The sequence below is a fragment of the Tetrahymena thermophila genome (genome assembly GCF_000189635.1).
Source record: "Tetrahymena thermophila SB210 genomic scaffold scf_8254564, whole genome shotgun sequence".
NCBI lineage: Eukaryota > Ciliophora > Oligohymenophorea > Hymenostomatida > Tetrahymenidae > Tetrahymena > Tetrahymena thermophila.
In genome coordinates this window covers 580,228-598,275 of record NW_002476335.1, presented here as the reverse complement: position 1 = coordinate 598,275, position 18,048 = coordinate 580,228, and the positions used below count along the sequence as shown (strand labels likewise).

Genomic DNA, 18,048 nt, shown 5'->3' with positions numbered 1-18,048 from the left:
TTAGTATTAAAATATTTTTTTTTTAAGGAAAACAAAAATTCATTAAAACTCTTTAGGCTATTAAACTTAGTATTAAGTATCAATTATTTATTTTTTAGCACTTTCTTTAACCTTTTGAGATAATGAATTTTGAAAAATATAGTTTTTTTAATAATTTTAATTAGAGTTTTCAGGATCTACATTCGTAAGATGATCAGGGATATCATCTTGCATTTCTGATAGGGATGTAAATCTAATAATATCATGTTCATTCTTTAAAGAAGATTATCTCCAGTTTTCTATTTTATTCAATTTTGAGTTATTTTACCCTACAAAATCTTTATTTTTATTTTAGTTAAAAGAGAATTATTTGGTGTTTTATTAATTTTCTTAAATATATTGAGGATTATGATTATTAAATTGTACATTTTAATCTTGATTGATAAACTATCTAGATGAGTTATCCATATCTTCTTCTTGCTGCTGCTGCTGCTACTACTACTACTACTACTACTACTACTACAATTGTAATTGCTACTTTTTATGAGGATTTGCTATATTATTTTTAACCATTTCTTCTTATAGTTCTGTCTCAGATTCATAATTTCCTTTTTCTTGGTTAACTTGAGAAAGCTCGTTTTCTTGAGAAATTTGCTTATGGTTATCAATTTAATTTTATTATATATTTTATTCTTGTATTTATATAAGTTTTTAATCAGATTAATGTATATTTTGTTGTTAATGTGTGCTGTTTACTGCTATTGTATCAGAATATAACTATTTAGAGATAGGATGAATATTTTGATTTTACTGTAAATATACTATATTTGCTTCTGATTCTTCTAATTTTTTATCTTACCCCTATATATTTGTTTTAATGCGAGAACCTAAATGCATAACTGTTTCAGCAGCGTTTAATTTAACTCTTTCTTGTATGGATTTGTTAATCCATTCGATGGCCTGAGTTTCTTATTTACTTCTCATTATATAAAACTTTGAGTACATATTATCATTTTTTTTCTCCTTCACAAACTCCGAAACACATTTACTAGCAAACTCAGTAGTGATTGTATACTTTTTTGCTGATTTTTAAAGCTTGGTAAAATCAAGATAATATTTAGAGTTTTTATCCAACAATATCTCAGTATCTTTCATATCCCTTAGCAGAGTCTAAATATCTTCCATATCTCTAACAAGAAATTCTTTTTAAAAATACTCAGCAAGAGCTAATCCAAGGGAAATCGTTGAGAGACCTCCATTTATAATTATATAATCCCATAATTTTGCAACAATTTCAATTGGAAAAGAATATAGATATACTGTTATAAACCATTTCCATACCCAAAGCATGCTATCTAACATAATGTTTTAAAAATATTCATATAGTTCGGGAAGGACTATTTTGAATTTCTTTTCAAAAATGCAAATTAAAATATGCATGAGAGGAAGAGTCTCCTCAAAAAGACCCATGAATAAAAAATTAGGATCTCTTGCTAGCAACAAAAATATCCAAAATGATTCATTTTCATTACCAGCACTCATCATAAGTAGAAAAGCTACCACGAAATTCATACCTTACGTATAACCTACGTTTGGCATATGAATACTAAGGGCTTTTAAAACGTTATAAAGCTACTTTTATCCCTAATTTAACTAACTAATTTTCAAATAACCGCCTCCTCCTGGTTCTTTTGATTAGAAATAAGGATGACTAGGAAATGTTCTAGGTAAGTCCTTCATTATAGCATGCTCATAGTGTTCATCAATAGGCTATTGCAGCAATTTTTCGTAAAGGTGTTCATCATAAATATCTTTATTAAATAACTAAACTTTCCAAACATTCCATCTTAAATTCAAAGGTATTCCTTATTCGATAAGCGATTAAAATTCATTAAATTTATTTTTTTTAAATGAAAACAAAATATTTTCTGTGTTTTTATTGAAAATCTTTTCTTTCCTTATTTCTTTTCTGCTTTGTTTTTCATACTAACGTAAAGCCTTTTCCCATAAATTTATCAATTTTTTACTATCTTTTTCAATCTTATTAACTCCCTATACTAAATAATGCCCAATATTTACTTATCTCTTCATAGACAATCTGGATTTAAGAGAAACAATACTTATTAAGTCATCACTTTATCCTGCTGCATTTTTATTTTATGTCCCTTATTAACCAATCCTAACTTCTTATGTCTTAACTGGGTGACTAACTTCTCCTGGTTTCTATTTTGTGCATGCTCCACCCATATTTTATAAAATATTATTTATTTTTATATGGGAATATACCCTTAAGCCAAAACACTATTTTCTAATTAGTTTATAATTATTACTAAAGTTTTATACTAAAAATGAAAAAGTAGCTGAGTTTTCAATTTATATTTTTAAGCTATTATTTATTTGTTAAATAGTTGCTATCTATCAATATATCTATCACTTGATTTATTTTTAAATTGAATTTTATATTTTAATTATGTTTTTATTGAGCTAATCCAATCTTTATTAAAATCGTCAAAAAAAAAACAGATTAATCATTACTAACTTAGTATTCAATAGTATTATCTTTATAAAATTTAATACTTATTACTCATCTAAACAAGAAATAGTAACAGTTATAAATGAAATTTTAGCTAGCCAAACAGTTTTAAATTTATTTAAAATTTTTTAAATTAAATAAGCTTAAATATTTATTGATTTAATATATTTATTTAGCTTATCAGAATTCAAAACTAAGCTACCAAAAATTCATTTGTTACTAAAAATACTGACAATATTTCTGCAACTTAAAGTGTAATATTTATAAATTTTAATGAAAAAAAAGATATATTCTGTTTGTCTTTCTTAATAAGAAATAATAAATTAATTTTTCTTCTAAATAAACTTTTGATAATACAACCAAGAATTAATTTATTTTATATTAATTATTCAAACCTTCAAGACTTAGTTAATGATAAATGAAAAAAATTGATAAAAGTTTTTGACTAATACATTTTTGAAGTGTAAAAATTTGAAATTAAAAAATTGAATTATCAAAATATTTAATCTAAATTTAATAAATTGTAGTTTTTTTTAAAATTAATATTTTTGCAATAATATTCAATAAATATAAGTTAGATTAGTTTTATTTTTCTAAACTTTTTAATATTTAATCATTTTATTAAAAATTATTAATAATTTAAAAAATATAAAACTAAAAATTAATTTACTATATTTTTAATTGTAAGATAAATAATCAAATATTAATTATCATAGTTTCAATCATGATGGATTCTTTTATTTTCTAGAATTAAAATAAAACTAAAATTTTGTATTTTTAAGATAACTAACTACCTCAATTTTTAAATTATTCATAAAACTAAATTATTTTTATAAGATTTCATAAATAACTTTAAAATTTAAAATTTAATTTGATGAAAAAGTATTTTTTTTAAAATAAAAAATAAGCAATTACAAAATATATTTTTCTATTTTTAATTTAGCAACATTTTACTTTTATATTATTTTTTGTTTCAATTTTCTAGATTATTTGTACGACCTACAACTGTTTCTAAAAAATTCTTAATTGTAAATAATTAATTAGTTTATTAGAATTTTAGTAATATTTTACCTCAGTTTCTTCTTTCTCTTTGTGGTTGTTCACATTCTGGGTTAAAATAGATAATGATTTTAAGGATTCAGCATCTATTAGCATTTACTTGTTTGCTAGATGTAGTATAAGACACTATACAATATAAATAATTAAATATTTAATTTAATTAAAATAATTAATTACTTTCAATTCCTAGTTTTTATTATGCATATACTTATCTAATTACTTTTACATTTTCTTACTGAATATTTTAACATTTAAATTAGCTTCTCTATATGCTTCAACAGCTTTTTCTATTTTTGTTTCTTATTTTGTGGATTCTGCATGAATTTTTTCTTAAAGTTTGTTATCAGCCTATATTACTTTTTTTTCATATTCTACCAAAGTATTTTTTATTTCTTTTACTTCTGATATGTAAGAATTTAAACTTGGAAGCATTTTTGTGTCAATTAAATCAGCCTAAAGTAAAATAAAATTACTTAGTCGACATAATTTAAAAATTTATAAAGTTTAAATACCAAATCTTATCTCTTTTTAGTGATACCTTCATATTGAATAGCTGTATCTTAAAATATTTATTTCATTGCTTCAATGTATTCTTTTGTATAAATCTTTTGTCTCATATTAGTTGAAAAAGTTTTATAGGCCTAAATTAAATTCTTCTCTGCTTTCAGTATTATCTATAAATCAGATCTCAATTAAGAGAAAATCTATTCATCTTTACCTAATACAGTCTTTATTTCAATTTATTAAATATTCATTATAACTTATAAAAACAACAACTTTTTAACTTTTTTGGTAATAAAGAGTTTTTTTTGTTTTTGCGGATTATTTTTAATAAAAGAAATTTAGAAATCAATAAATTAACTAATTTAAAATTTGAATATTAATTAAAGAAATTATTCTAAAGATTTAGGTGTTAATTTTAAATTAATAAATTTTACTTTATTGAAATGATATAAATAATTAGTTAAACTAAATAGTAATTTATTATTTTTATTTTTATTGTATTAGAATAAATAATTTTTTTGAAGATTTAAACAGAAAAGATTTTTACAATGCATTTAATTTTAAAAAAACCTTGAAAAGTTAATTTAAAATTATTTAAGATTTTTAAAAATAAATTTTTAATAAAAAACAATTAACATTTAAAAAAAACTATTTAAAAGTTTTTATAAAATAATTTAAAGATACATTTTTAGTTATGTTATAAAATTAAAATGATTATCAATGTTAATTGTTAATCTAAAATATTAAATGTAAATCTTGAAAGATAAATTATATTTGGTTTTAACAGGAAATATTTAATTTAAAATATTTGGATTTAAAATCTTCAAGCATTAAATTTTATATTTTTAACACTTACTTATTGATTGAAAATTTGCAATACGCAAATAGTGCTAAAAAATAGAAATCAAATAATTAAATTAAGGTGGGAAAAATATTACAATACGTTTGGCGGTAGTTATCAGTCAATTTTAAACATATTTTAATTATAAATATATCTAGTTTGCTCTTTATTTAAAGATAAGTGTTATTTCAAAATTATTAGCAATAGAAATGAAGTTAGAAAGACCTTTTATAGTATGGCATGGACAATATCAAAGAATTGTCACCTTAGATGTTCATCCTTTTATAAATTTATTAGTAACAGGAGGTTCCGATGAAGAAGTTTATGAAGGAGAAGATTTAGAATTTGAAGAAGAAATAGGTTATATCAAGGTAATAAACTATTAAGATTATATTTGAAAATATGTCATTGAATTTATTTATTAAACCATTTTTTGCAAATAATATGCTAAGCTTTTTATAAGGAGTTTTTAATAGATTAAATTTTATTTTTAAGCAATACTTTCCTTTTTACTAGGGCAAAAATGATAAATTTTAAAGTGTTGATTAAATTATTTTTATAATATGATAACTATAGTTGTGGTAGATTAACGAAAACTACACACCAGGCTAAGGTGGAGATGCAAAACCAGTAACTTTTATAAGAGCTTTAAAAAAACATTCAAATCCTGTAAATTGTGTTAGATTTTCACCTAATGGTTAGTATTTGGCATCAGCTTCAGATGGTAGAATAAATTATTTTAATTATCTAAATTCTAAAAATATGTATGTCTATCTTTAACTTATTTAATAGATCATAAAATTGTCATTTGGCATGTTGATAAGGGGTTTTAGAATATAAGCACTAATTAGAAAATATTCAATTTAGTTCCTAAAAATATATTAGAAGGACACAATCGCGAAGTTTGTGATCTTAGATGGTTTAATGATAGTACTCATTTAATTTCAGGTGGAATGGATTATAGAGCATATATATGGAATGTTAAAGAAGGCGTGATTAAGCAAACTATAGTTGGAGCACATAAAAGTTATGTATAAGGAGTAGCTGTAGACCCAAAAATGAAATTTTGTCTTACTTTGGGTAATGATAGAACTGTCAAAGTATGGAGAAAGCTAAAAAGCAATAATAAAAAGAAAAATATTTTTGAATACATTCCATCAAATGTAAATTTTTTATGAGAAATTTTTTTATCAGCATAATATTTTTTTTCTTTTAAATAAAGACAATGAAGAGATTACCTTTTGCAGATGTTAATATTGAAGAAGAAATGCTTTCTGATGATGAAGATAAATCAAGTATTACAGGAAATTAAATGAATGGAGCTAATGGAGCTGTTAATTAAGCTATGACTTATGGTATGTTTTTGTCAGAAAGATAACTTAATACATTTGTAAAAAGACCTGATTGGAGTCCAGACGGTTCCTTCTTCTTACTTCCTGCTGCTATTTATTAAGAGAAGAGAGACTCGAAAATAGAAATGTGCGTTTATTTATATCGTAGAAATGTGTTAAATAAGCCATCACTCATAATAAATACAAATAATAAACCTGCTATTTGCACTAGATTCTGTTAAAAATTATTTAAAAAGAAAGAGGAAAATTAATTTAGTATGGTTGATATACCATACGTAATAATTTTTGCTATTAGCACAATTGATAATGTTATGATATATTCCACAGCTTCTCTTTCTCCTCTTGCTGTTGTAGGAAATATTCACTTTGCTCTTATTAATGATTTAACCTTCTTCTCTAATTAATCTTTAATTATTTGTTCTTCTGACGGTATGTGCTCTTTTGTATTTTTTGAAGAAAATGACCTTGGAAAACCATTAAATTCAGAAGGTATGACATTATATTCATTAATTTTATTTAATTTCCTTTCCAAATTTTTACAAATATTTAAAAAATTTATACTAGAAATTTAAGATGAAGAAATTAGAAATATTGTAAATGTTGAAAGCTTTTATCCAAATGAGCTTCTCAGAGCATTAGTGTATCCCAGTTAAACAAAGCAAATACTAAAAGAATACAATGAAAATATTAAATAATAATAAAAATAACAATAGTAAATAACAGATATAAATAGTTAAAAAGAAGAAAAAAATAAAGAATATGTTGTAGAAAAATTTAATTTTGCTTGCATGGAGGAAGAGGAGTAAATTATTCCAATAAAACCTCAAGAAATATAGTTTAAAACAACTTCTACAGGAGAGAAGAAAAAAGTAATTATTCCTGCAGTTATTAAGAAATACTGAAAATAGTATATATTTAAAAACCATCCATAATAGTTAAATCAATATTAAAATAATTTTAGAATTATTATAGAAAGTTTAATTTTGTAAAAGTAGATAAATAATTTATTAAAGATATATATAGTAAAAGCCCCTACAATAAAATAAAATTATAATTTTAATGGGAAAGTTTAATTTTATATGACAATTAATTAAACAATTTAATCTGAAATGTCTTTTCAAAAAGGTATTTAGAATTAATTGTATTTAGATAGAAAATATTTTTGATATTTATTTTATAAAGAATTTATTTGTAGATAATATTAACTACTACTTTTTGATTTGTATATTATTTGAAAATTTAGTGAATATTAGATGTAAATGAAATTATTTATTAAATAAAATTAAATAAGAATAATTATTAATGTATTATTGACTCCCAAAATATTTAATTTATAAGCGAGTATAATAGCCAAAAATTTATTGATTAAAAATAAAATGATTTATAATTTATTAATTTATATAATGAATAGCTAGTTATAATCGTGCACTTACTTATTATAATTAACAATTGTATATATAAAAGAGAAAATAATAAAAAATGATAATTTTTATTCTACTTTATGAGATAATATTAAAAAAATACACTTTAAATTTGTTATGTTACAAAATTTGCTCAAAAAATGATTAACAGCAAATAGTTTTTAGATTTATTATAAAATTAAAAAATTTTAGAATATCCAATGCTAAAAATCAAATTATTAACTCAAATAAATAATTGCATCAAATAATTTGCATATAAAACATTTCATTTGATTTGAAGTTAATAAATAATAGGGATTAATTTATTAATAAATTATATTATAATTTAAAAGCTAAAATTATGAGTAATTATGATAAAAGGTGGTGGGATATAAAAAGAGTAGATAATAAGAAATTATTATTTCTACTCTGCTTTATGTCATACAATAAAAAAAATATTTTTTTATATTTATTTTATTAAGAACTCACAAATTATTTATTATACAAAGTTACTTTTTGATTTGTATTTTGTTTAATATTAAGAAATATCTGACGTATAAGAAATAATATTATTAACTAAAATAGAAGAATTATCATGAAATAATTCCTTTGTAAAACATTTAATTTCATTGATTATTAAGTGTTAATAATAGGGAATAATTAAGTAAACAATTAATCTTTATTATTTCGTAGTTAAAATACTGAGTAATTATGATAATGCATTCAACTATTATAATAAAAGGCGGGATATATAAAAGAGTAGACGATAAGAATTATAATTATTATCCTACTTTATGAAATATAATGAGAGTAAAAAAGGCTGAATAAATAATTGATAAATAGGAAAAAATGAAAATTAATATCGATGATTAAATATTAGGCATTAAATTCACATATATAATTTTGTTTATTTGTTTGTTTTTTTTAGCAGTAAAATAAATGAATTATTTTATTTGATTGCAATTTTATATTGATTTATCAAATTTATATTGGTATATCAGGGTTTATACTTTCTTCTGTGAATACAAAAAAATTATAAAATAAACAAACAAATTTCTCGAATACATACATATATACATATATACTTATATATTTTAGCAATGGGTTCTAAAGATCGTACAAAAAATTATAGGGAATACAGAGGAAGCATCTCAAAAAAATACAAAAATAATTAAAGTGGCAACTATTCAAAGTTTTAAAGTAAATATTTTATTGTTTTGTTAATATTTAGGTAATTTTCATTCGCTGATCCATAGTGTACAATTTTGCTTTTGTTCACACTTTGTTTGATATTCACTGTTCATTTTTATTATTTTTAAAGCAAATAAATGAAAATAAAAGGTAAAAAAGAAAATAAAAAGTCATATCAAACAAAAATCATTTTATCTTCAGAGTGAATTCAATTATAAAAGAATAAATGTCAGCTTTTTCGAATACTATAGATGGAAAATTTTTTAAATTTACAATTTTATCACACTTTTTGACATTACATTTATAAATATTTAAAACTATTAGATCGATAAAATTCCCGCTCAAGATCTAGGTCATAGTAATAAAGAAATGCCCCAGCTTAGTATTAAAATAGCTTCTAGAATAATGAAAAACTTAGATATGATAACAATAATAATAGGTATTAATAAAATTAATATTCTTAAAATGATCGTGATTTTAGAGGAGGATCTGTTGAAAGAAGATATGATTAAGGTCCAAACAATCAATACAGCAGAAATGAAGGTAGAGATAACAATAATTTTGGAAGGTAATTAATTTATTAGCATAAAAAAATTTAATTAATTGGAAAATAAATTTATAATGAAGAAATAATTATAAAAATGATACTGGATATTCTAGAGGAGGAAGAGATTATTCACCTCAAAGAAGTAATGGTGTAGATTCAAGAAGAAAGAGTCTCAGCTAAAAAAATTAGAGATATTATAGTCAAAATTAATATAGTTAGGGTGGTAATTAGGCATAGTCATATCCCTATTAGCAAAATTCATTTAATTAAGCCTAGTAATCACATTACGGAAACAGCTACCCAAACCATTAACAGAGTTCTTATAATAATAATAACAATAACAGCAATAGCAATTACAAGTAAGATATAAATTAGCACTTTAATTTTTAATTAAAGATAGTAAGAAATGATAAATTATTTTTATATTAAAATTAAGAAAAGAAAATGTAGAAGATTATTACAAAAACAGAGATTATAAGGATTGGAATAATAGAGACGGAAATAGGAATGACAGACAAAACAACAACTATAGCAGTAATAACAATGGAAATCATAATAACAGCAACAATAGTAGGTTTACTAACAATCCAAGTGGACATAGCACAATAAATAATAGCAATAACAGCTATGATAAGAGAAATGAAAGTTATCGTTAAGCAAACACCTTCCCAAGTGATTAGTATTCGAGAGGAAATGGAAGTGGTAATGGCAATCAAAATAGCTTTAATAAGAATGATAATAATAGCAATTATAATTCTTATAATGGAAATAGAAGCTATAAAAATGAATATTAAAACTCATCTTAAGGACAGTAAACTCATAACTTATTTTATATTTCAAATTTAAAGTAGAAATAATGAGCTTTAAGTTATTTTATTTAAAATTATCCTAAGCTTCAATAACAGTAATAGCAAATAATACGGAAATAACAACAATAATTATGATAACAAAAGAGTGAGTAGCTAAAATTACAGAAACCTTACAGGTGGTGGCGGCAGCTATAATAACAATGGAAATTTTAGACGTTCAAATTCAAATAGAAATAGATCAAATAACAATTATAAAAACTATGGAAGAGACAACAATAACTTTAGAAGAAATAATTCACCGTAATTTGATTAATTTAAAGATATATTTTCATTAATTTTTAATATTTAATTTTCAACATAAATTTAGAAGAAGAAACTATAACAGATATGATAATAGAAATTATGAAAGAAGAGATAGCTAAAGTAGGAGAACCGATAAATATTAAAATTTAGATCGTAAGTACCATCACTCAGACCGCTCAAATAAATTCTAAAAAGCAAATAAATCATACTATAATAGCAATAGATCAAACAGCATTAAATATAAGGGTTAAAAAGATAATTAATATAACAGGCAAGGATATCAATAGTCAGATGGCACTTCCAAGAAGTATTATAAGGATAATAGTAATTTGCAATATTTTGTTATAATTCAGCTAATAACTTCTAAAAATTTTAAAAAACTAACAAAGAAACCAATAAAAAAATAAAGAAATTTTAGAAAGATGAAATAATAAATATTTTTATGGAAATTAGTTTTAAAAAATATTTTTTTTCTTTATATGAAATAATTTTATCATTTATTTTTAAAAAGAATCTAAATAGACTCACTCGAGTTCAAGTAAAAGTAGTTCTTCTAAGGATTCATTTGTAAGTGGAGCCTCAAAGGATAGATCTAAGGATGCTGGACATTATAAATTTAAAAATGGAGAAACTTTTGACGATGGGAGATATGTTGTTGTTAAACATTTATCGGATGGCACTTTTGGCAGAGTCCTTGAGGTTTAAGATCGTTAAAATGGTAACAAACTATACGCTTTAAAGGTAATCAGGGCAGTTGAAAGGTATGTTGATGCTGCTTAAATTGAAACAGAAATAATCAGAAAAATACAGGCAGCTGACCCAGAAAATAAATACAGAATAGTTAAACTTGAGTCTACATTCAAACACGGAGCCAATTTCTGTATGATTTTTGAGAAATTAGGTCTTTCTTTATATGAACTGTTGAAAAAAAATAACTATATTGGCTATAAAATTCGCTTAGTTCAAAGTTTTTTCAAATAAATTTTAGAGAGCGTCGGATTTCTCCACTCAATTCATTTAACTCACACAGATTTAAAACCTGAAAATATTCTTCTTGCTTCTCCAGAATTAAGACTTGTTGTTGAAAATAACTCATAAAAAGATTCTCCTTCTACTTAATATTAATCGTCAGATAAAACAAATGCCACAGCTGGTACAGTTTCTGAAAATAACTAAAAGAATGAACATCAAAATAATTCAACAGGTAAAAGATCTTCTTCATCATCTTCTTCCTCTTCCTCGTCCTCCTCTTCATCAGGATCACATGCTAAATCCTCCTCTAAAAATTCTAAAAAATACTGGGTTCCTGTTTCAGATGAAATAAAAATAATCGATTTTGGTGGAGCAACTTTTGAAGACGAGCATCACTCAGACATCATAAATACACGTCAGTATCGTGCACCAGAAGTTATTCTAGGATGCTGCAAGTGGAATGAAGTTAGTGATGTTTGGTCTATTGGCTGCATTATTATGGAGCTTTACTCAGGAGAATTATTCTTCCCTACTCATGAAAAAATAGAGCATCTTGCTATGATAGAAAAAGTATGTGGACCTATCCCACAGTGGATGGCTCAACGCTCTGATAATAGTGTAAATAGTCATTTTAAAGTAACAGAAGAACACTTCTAGCAAAATGGTACATATTTTGATTGGCCTAAAAATGATACAAGTCGCAAAAGCATTAGCAATGTTAAAAATTTATTAAGCTTTGACGATATTCTCAAACCTGAACATCGCATCCTTGGAGATTTAGTTCGTAAATGCTTAATAATAGATCCAAATCAAAGAATAACTTGTGCATAAGCTTTACAGCATGAGTTTTTTAGCATGAAATTTGATTGAAATAAATTATTATAAAATATTTTAAGAAAAATTAATCAATTTAATCTATAATCTTACAATCTAAATTATCTTTTAACTAAAAAATAAAATAAAATAAATTAAAAAATAAACAAATAATATTTAATATTTTATATACATTTTTAATTCTAGTTTTCTCTCTTAATTAATTGATACTTTTAGGGATACTCTTTAATCTAATCAATTCCTCTTATACATCATCAAAGTGGAAAAAAATCTGAAAAACAAATAATCAACCAAAAAAATTATTCACAAACTTAATTACTCTTCTATCTGAATAGTATTTTAAAATTGCTTTACCATATTTTACTCTGTTATTTTAGAAGTAAAAAATTTAATAGATAATATTTCTCCATTAAAAAATAGGTTAAAATCAAATAAGCATCTATAGTCAGTTAGATAGTTAAAAAACAATAAAATTAATAAGAAATTATATTAAATAAAAAGCAAACACAAGAATTCAAAAACACTAATTTTTATTAAGTAAATAAGAAAGTTTATGTCTTCTTTTATTTTGAATATATCAAAACATTATCTAATATTAGTTATTTAAAGAAATTCAATTTGTTTGGAAATAAATATTTTATTTGTAATTAAATTAAGTAAGTAAACTCTAAAAATTTAAATATTTAATATCTAATTTATAAAAAATAAATTCACTTATTTTTATCATACTTTTTATTGAGAAACTTATTTTTTAATAAATAAATTAAGCTATTTTATAATTTTATATTTAAAAAAATAACTCAAAATTTTTTACTTACAATTCCACTTCTCTTTTAACTATTAATTATTTAATTTAATAATTAAAAAAAATTGATAGTTTTTTCTATATGAAGCTAATAAAATTTTAAGAAAAAGAATAATAGACTAATTGTAAATGGTTAAAGTAAGAGCATAAATTTCAATTGAAAAGCATTTTTTAGCTATTCAAATATACTAATTAAAAAAAAATACATAAATAAGTAGAATTTCTATTATTTTATTTAAATTTTATTTTTACTAAATCAAATTAATTTTTTAATTTAAATTATTATTTTTAAATAAAATATCGTGTACACTTTTCTTTAAAATGAGGTAATATCATAATGAATAAATTTATATTTTAATATTTGAAAAGTTATGTGTTTAGTAAATATGTTCTTTTTGTTTTTTGTGTTTTTTTTATTTGATTTATTTTTATATTTTTATTTTCAATCTCTTATTTAATTTTATCTTTTGAATTTTATTTCTAATTGATTAATTAATTTTTTTATCTGATCTTAGTAATTTATTATCTAATCTTTTTAATTTTTATTTTATCTTTATTATTTATTATTTTTCTTTTTAACTTTTTCTTTTTTAAGTTTCAGCGAGAGAAGCGAGTATGATTCCATCATGAGCAGAGAGCTTTTATTTAAAAAATACTATTTATATATTTCTTTAAAACTTTTTTCCGGGTTAAAAACTATGAAGATCTAATTAGGAAAGCCCTTTTCTCCATTAAAATCTTAGTTGCTTAAGCAAATTATCAAATCATTTTTATTAATTCAAAAACTTGAGGGAGTTTAGGAGTTGATCTAAAGAAATAAAATAATTGATTACAAATGAATGAATTATTTAGCCTAAAATCATTCAAATCTGATGAATCAGAAATAATCAATGTATTTTGTTTCTTTAGAGGGGGTTTTTAAAAACTTTTTAAAATGATTTATTAGATAATCTGGTGAAAGCTTTTATCTCGATTTATGACGAAGTGCCGATGAGTATGAAATCTAATTGTTATTAATATTTTTTCAATAGAATTTTTTCGAATACTCATCCCTATTTTAGATATTCCGATGTACATAATGATGTACAAAAAAAAGAAGGGGAAAAAGAAGTTTGCCTTTTAAAAGTAAATTAATTAATTTTATTTTTTATCAATTAATTATAATTTTTTATCTTTCTTAATCTTATTTTTTTTCTTTTATTTATTATTTTAGAATCTTATGAAAAAAAACTTGGGGAAAAGAAAATAAATTGAAAATTTTTTTATAATTAATTAATTAAAAAAATATTGAATTATTTCTAACTTCAGTTTTAATTCTGGCGATTTGATGAATCTTTGTTATTAAAATGCTTAAAAAGAATAAATGCACTATTTTTTTGTATCTTCCAATGATTATTACAATCAGAGCCCTGCCTCGGAGGAGAGTAGTTTCAGGAGTAGTCCCCTGAGAGCTCACAAAACAAGATACAAAGAAATTTATCTGCGTTTAAATGAAGCTCTTAGTTTTTAATAGAACCTCAATTTTTAAATACCCGATCAATTAAGAGGTTTAATAAAATTCATCATTAAGCTATAATTAAAACCCATGAAAGCATATATTAGAGGAAAGGGGGAAGGTAAGTTTGATAGACAGTACTATTATTTGGTATTTGTAAATCTCCATTTACTTGTATTTGACAGATGAAGAATATTATGTAACTAGCTACTGTTTTTTGAGCTCTTCTCTTGAATACCTAGTATATGATAGGAATAGGAGTGACTTTTTGATTATTTAAGTTTTTATAAGCACGCTTATTTTTAACAGAAAAAAATTTTAATTTTTCATATATTATGAATTAATTCAAATTTGTTAACAAATAAGATTCCAAAAAATCCTTAGTTTTTTATCGAAGTGAAATAATCAAATTGTTATTATATTCAAATTCATCCTCTTTAATTATTTAATTAAAGTGCGATGCGTCTTCGAAATTAACACTCTAAATAAAGAGGAGATGATAAAAAAAATGATGACTTTCAAAATGTTAAAAAAATTAAAAAAATGATTGATTGATTGATTTCTCTTTTTACTAACTAGAACTTCTTTTATCCATATAGTCGACAGACTCTAAAAAGAATCCTATATTAACCCTCTCTAATCCAAAATATAAAATGATTGATTGAAATAAATAAAATTAAAAAAACTGATTGATTGATTGATTGATTGAAACTTTAAAAAAATTAAAATAAATAAATAAAAAAATCTTAACAATAAAATATTAAAAAACTGAATAAAATAACATAACTTAAAAATAAAATATTAAAAAACTCTAAAAAAACTTAACAATAATATATTAAAAACTCAATAAAATAAAAAAACTTAACTTAATATTCTTGAAATATTAATAAATTAAATAAATATATTAGAAAAAAAACAAACCTTTTGATAAATGAACACTGTACTTTTAATAACTAATTTATGCTGCTTTTATTTTCACATTCATACTAAAACTTTTAGATTACATATTTTATATATATTTGGAGCTTAGCTGCTAATAGTTTATATCTAAATATTTCATAGTTTAAGAAATAATTATATGGCAATTATTATTTAGTGAGGATTTTATAATATGATTAAACATAATAATGTTATATGTGATGTTTAAAAGTACAAAATTTATAAATATTTGATTAAAAAATAAAATAATAATTAAAACTTTTTATATGCCATTTGTTTATATAATACTCTTTCTATTTACTTACCTAGTAATATATAATTTATATAAGCAACAACAAGAAATAAATTCTCTGGTAAAAGTATAAATGATCATCTTTTAATTGGGAAAAGAAAATTATTGAAATTTAATGTAAAAAATATACATTCTTGTGTATAAAGATACATTTGTTTAAACTTTAATAAAAGAAAAGAGCTAGTTATAAATGAGGTTTATCTTAGTTTTAATAATTGGATTTATAATGATTAAATAGAATACCTGTTCGGGTATTGTGAAACTAAATCTTTAAAAAGTTGTACCATTAAAAATGGGTTACTTTAATAAATTATCATTTACAAGTGACCAATTTTGGGATGCAGATTCATCTCACACAATGTCATAAGATGGTGAACTTAAACTATAATTAGTAATTATTTTTGTTAGCAAAATATCACAATAAAAAACTTAATTTCTATAATGAACAATAATATTTCTATTTCTTATTTTAAAATAAATAGCTTTATCCTTACGACTCTTCTCGATTTGATACCTTCATTTTTCAATAAGAAAGCGATTTTTAAATGTATTACAGTAATGTTAAAGATATAAAAAATTAAAGATCATGTGTGGAAAATAGTCCTCTTAATTTTACAAACAATTAAATTATGCTTAGAAAAAACAACATAACTTTTAATATAAGTGATTTAGATAAATAGATAGTTGTTATTGATAACACGAAGTACCCATGTAATAATGGTAGCTACTATCCCCTTATTTAACTTTATTATGAATATACAGTGACTTTTAATTTTGAGTATTCTTATTATTATGCATGCAAATCAGGTAAATTATTATATTTACATGCATATCAGTTATTAGCGAATAAATTTATTTACTTTAAATTTATATAGTAATTTTGATAGGAGTGCTTGTTATTCTAATTATTATATCAGGCATCATCATATGCTATTTCAGATAAAGGAAATTAAGAAAGAAGTTGCTCAAGAAGTAACTTGAAGAGAATTAAATGCTTGAGTAGAAAGATTTAATAAATGACATAAATAATTCTAATAACGAAAATATTACAAGCGAATTTTAAAGTGATAAGTCTGTTGTTAATTCTTTAGCTTCTTTCTCAGCAGGCTTCTAAAAATCTTACCACTAAAAGAGCTTCTTTTAAAATAGTTTATAACAGAGCTAAAACTTAAATTCACGTGCAGCAAATACTCAATCTGGTAAATCTCTTGGTTAATAATCATAGTATGGCAGCCTGGATGATAATAGTATAGCTAACAAGCTTTCAAGAAATGTTGATTCAAGAAGAGATACTGGGAATAATCGTAGCATCTACGACGATAAAAAATCTTCAGATAACTCATTTAATGTATATAACGAAACTTCGTTTAATTCAGATTAATAGTTTAGTTTTGTTGATAAATTTTAACCAAAGCAGTTTACTTCCAATAACAGTCTTCCAAAAACAAATAATAGCTTTATTAAAAACAATAATACAATAAATTATTACTAGAATGAAGAATTGCATAAAATTTAAGAAGAAGATGCTATACCAGGTTCTCCTTAACTTAGATTCAAAAAAAAATGAATTTGATCTTATAATTAATTTAATAAGCATTCAAAGAAAGTAAAAGAATTGTTTGCCTATATATATAATTTAAAAAATTATAATAAAATTTAAAAATAAATTAAAATAAATCAATAAAAAGTTTCTTTTAATTTAATTAAATAATATTTTCAGTTTAAAGAATTCATGTAATTAATTTAATAAATATGAAATCAAAAAATTAGTTTGCTTAGTTATATAGCTTAATAAATTATATCTAAAATGTTTTAATTAATAATTTAATTATAAATAAATAATTCAATTTTTTTTATGTTTAATTCAGTTAAAAAATATTTTCATTTTGTTTTACCATAATTAACTTAATAAATATTCAATGAAAGAAATATATTTATTCTTAAAATATCTTTATAATTTATATCTAAAATGTTTCAACTAATAATTTAATAATAAATAAATAGTTCAATTTTTTTTATGTTTAATTCAGTTAAAAAATATTTTCATTTGATTTTATCTATTGTTAAGTAAATAAATATTCAATCAAAGAAATACATTTCTTAAAATAACTTTATAAATTATATCTTAAATATTTTATCTATTATTAAGTTAATAAATATTCAATGAAAGAAATATATTTATTCTTAAAATAT

At 22.1% G+C, this 18,048-nt stretch overlaps 6 protein-coding genes across 6 annotated transcripts; 4 read left to right on the top strand and 2 right to left on the bottom strand. All coding sequences in view use genetic code 6, as the record gives it.

The window, feature by feature from the left end:
- Positions 1-39: 39 nt before the first annotated feature.
- Positions 40-2,226, bottom strand: TTHERM_00219439 (rab-GTPase-TBC domain protein; the record flags this gene model as incomplete). The annotated part of the gene is made up of 1 exon (XM_001470858.2): positions 40-2,226. The coding sequence occupies one exon, from the start codon at positions 2,224-2,226 to the stop codon at positions 40-42; it is 2,187 nt and encodes a 728-aa protein (XP_001470908.2).
- Positions 2,227-3,363: 1,137 nt separating this feature from the next.
- Positions 3,364-4,425, bottom strand: TTHERM_00219430 (hypothetical protein). The gene is made up of 4 exons (XM_001020615.3): positions 4,084-4,425; positions 3,749-4,024; positions 3,584-3,697; positions 3,364-3,533 (listed from the first exon to the last, which is right to left on the bottom strand). The coding sequence occupies exons 1-4, from the start codon at positions 4,324-4,326 to the stop codon at positions 3,486-3,488; spliced, it is 681 nt and encodes a 226-aa protein (XP_001020615.1). The 5' UTR covers positions 4,327-4,425; the 3' UTR covers positions 3,364-3,485.
- A 700-nt stretch (positions 4,426-5,125) lies between these two features.
- On the top strand, positions 5,126-7,170 carry TTHERM_00219420 (chromatin assembly factor 1 subunit FAS2; the record flags this gene model as incomplete). Its single annotated transcript, XM_001020614.3, has 5 exons — positions 5,126-5,287; positions 5,493-5,640; positions 5,709-6,079; positions 6,139-6,757; positions 6,833-7,170. 5 exons carry the CDS (start codon positions 5,126-5,128, stop codon positions 7,168-7,170), a joined length of 1,638 nt encoding a protein of 545 aa, XP_001020614.1.
- Positions 7,171-8,690: 1,520 nt separating this feature from the next.
- On the top strand, positions 8,691-12,360 carry TTHERM_00219410 (Serine/Threonine kinase domain protein; the record flags this gene model as incomplete). Its single annotated transcript, XM_001020613.4, has 7 exons — positions 8,691-8,868; positions 9,184-9,427; positions 9,487-9,765; positions 9,843-10,217; positions 10,300-10,515; positions 10,583-10,842; positions 11,030-12,360. The coding sequence occupies exons 1-7, from the start codon at positions 8,769-8,771 to the stop codon at positions 12,358-12,360; spliced, it is 2,805 nt and encodes a 934-aa protein (XP_001020613.4). The 5' UTR covers positions 8,691-8,768.
- A 2,096-nt stretch (positions 12,361-14,456) lies between these two features.
- Positions 14,457-14,813, top strand: TTHERM_00219400 (hypothetical protein; the record flags this gene model as incomplete). The annotated part of the gene is made up of 1 exon (XM_001020612.2): positions 14,457-14,813. One exon carries the CDS (start codon positions 14,457-14,459, stop codon positions 14,811-14,813), a length of 357 nt encoding a protein of 118 aa, XP_001020612.2.
- Positions 14,814-15,970: 1,157 nt separating this feature from the next.
- TTHERM_00219390 (transmembrane protein, putative) lies at positions 15,971-17,422 on the top strand (the record flags this gene model as incomplete). The annotated part of the gene is made up of 3 exons (XM_001020611.2): positions 15,971-16,246; positions 16,338-16,662; positions 16,731-17,422. The coding sequence occupies 3 exons, from the start codon at positions 15,971-15,973 to the stop codon at positions 17,420-17,422; spliced, it is 1,293 nt and encodes a 430-aa protein (XP_001020611.2).
- Between the last annotated feature and the right edge of the window lie 626 nt (positions 17,423-18,048).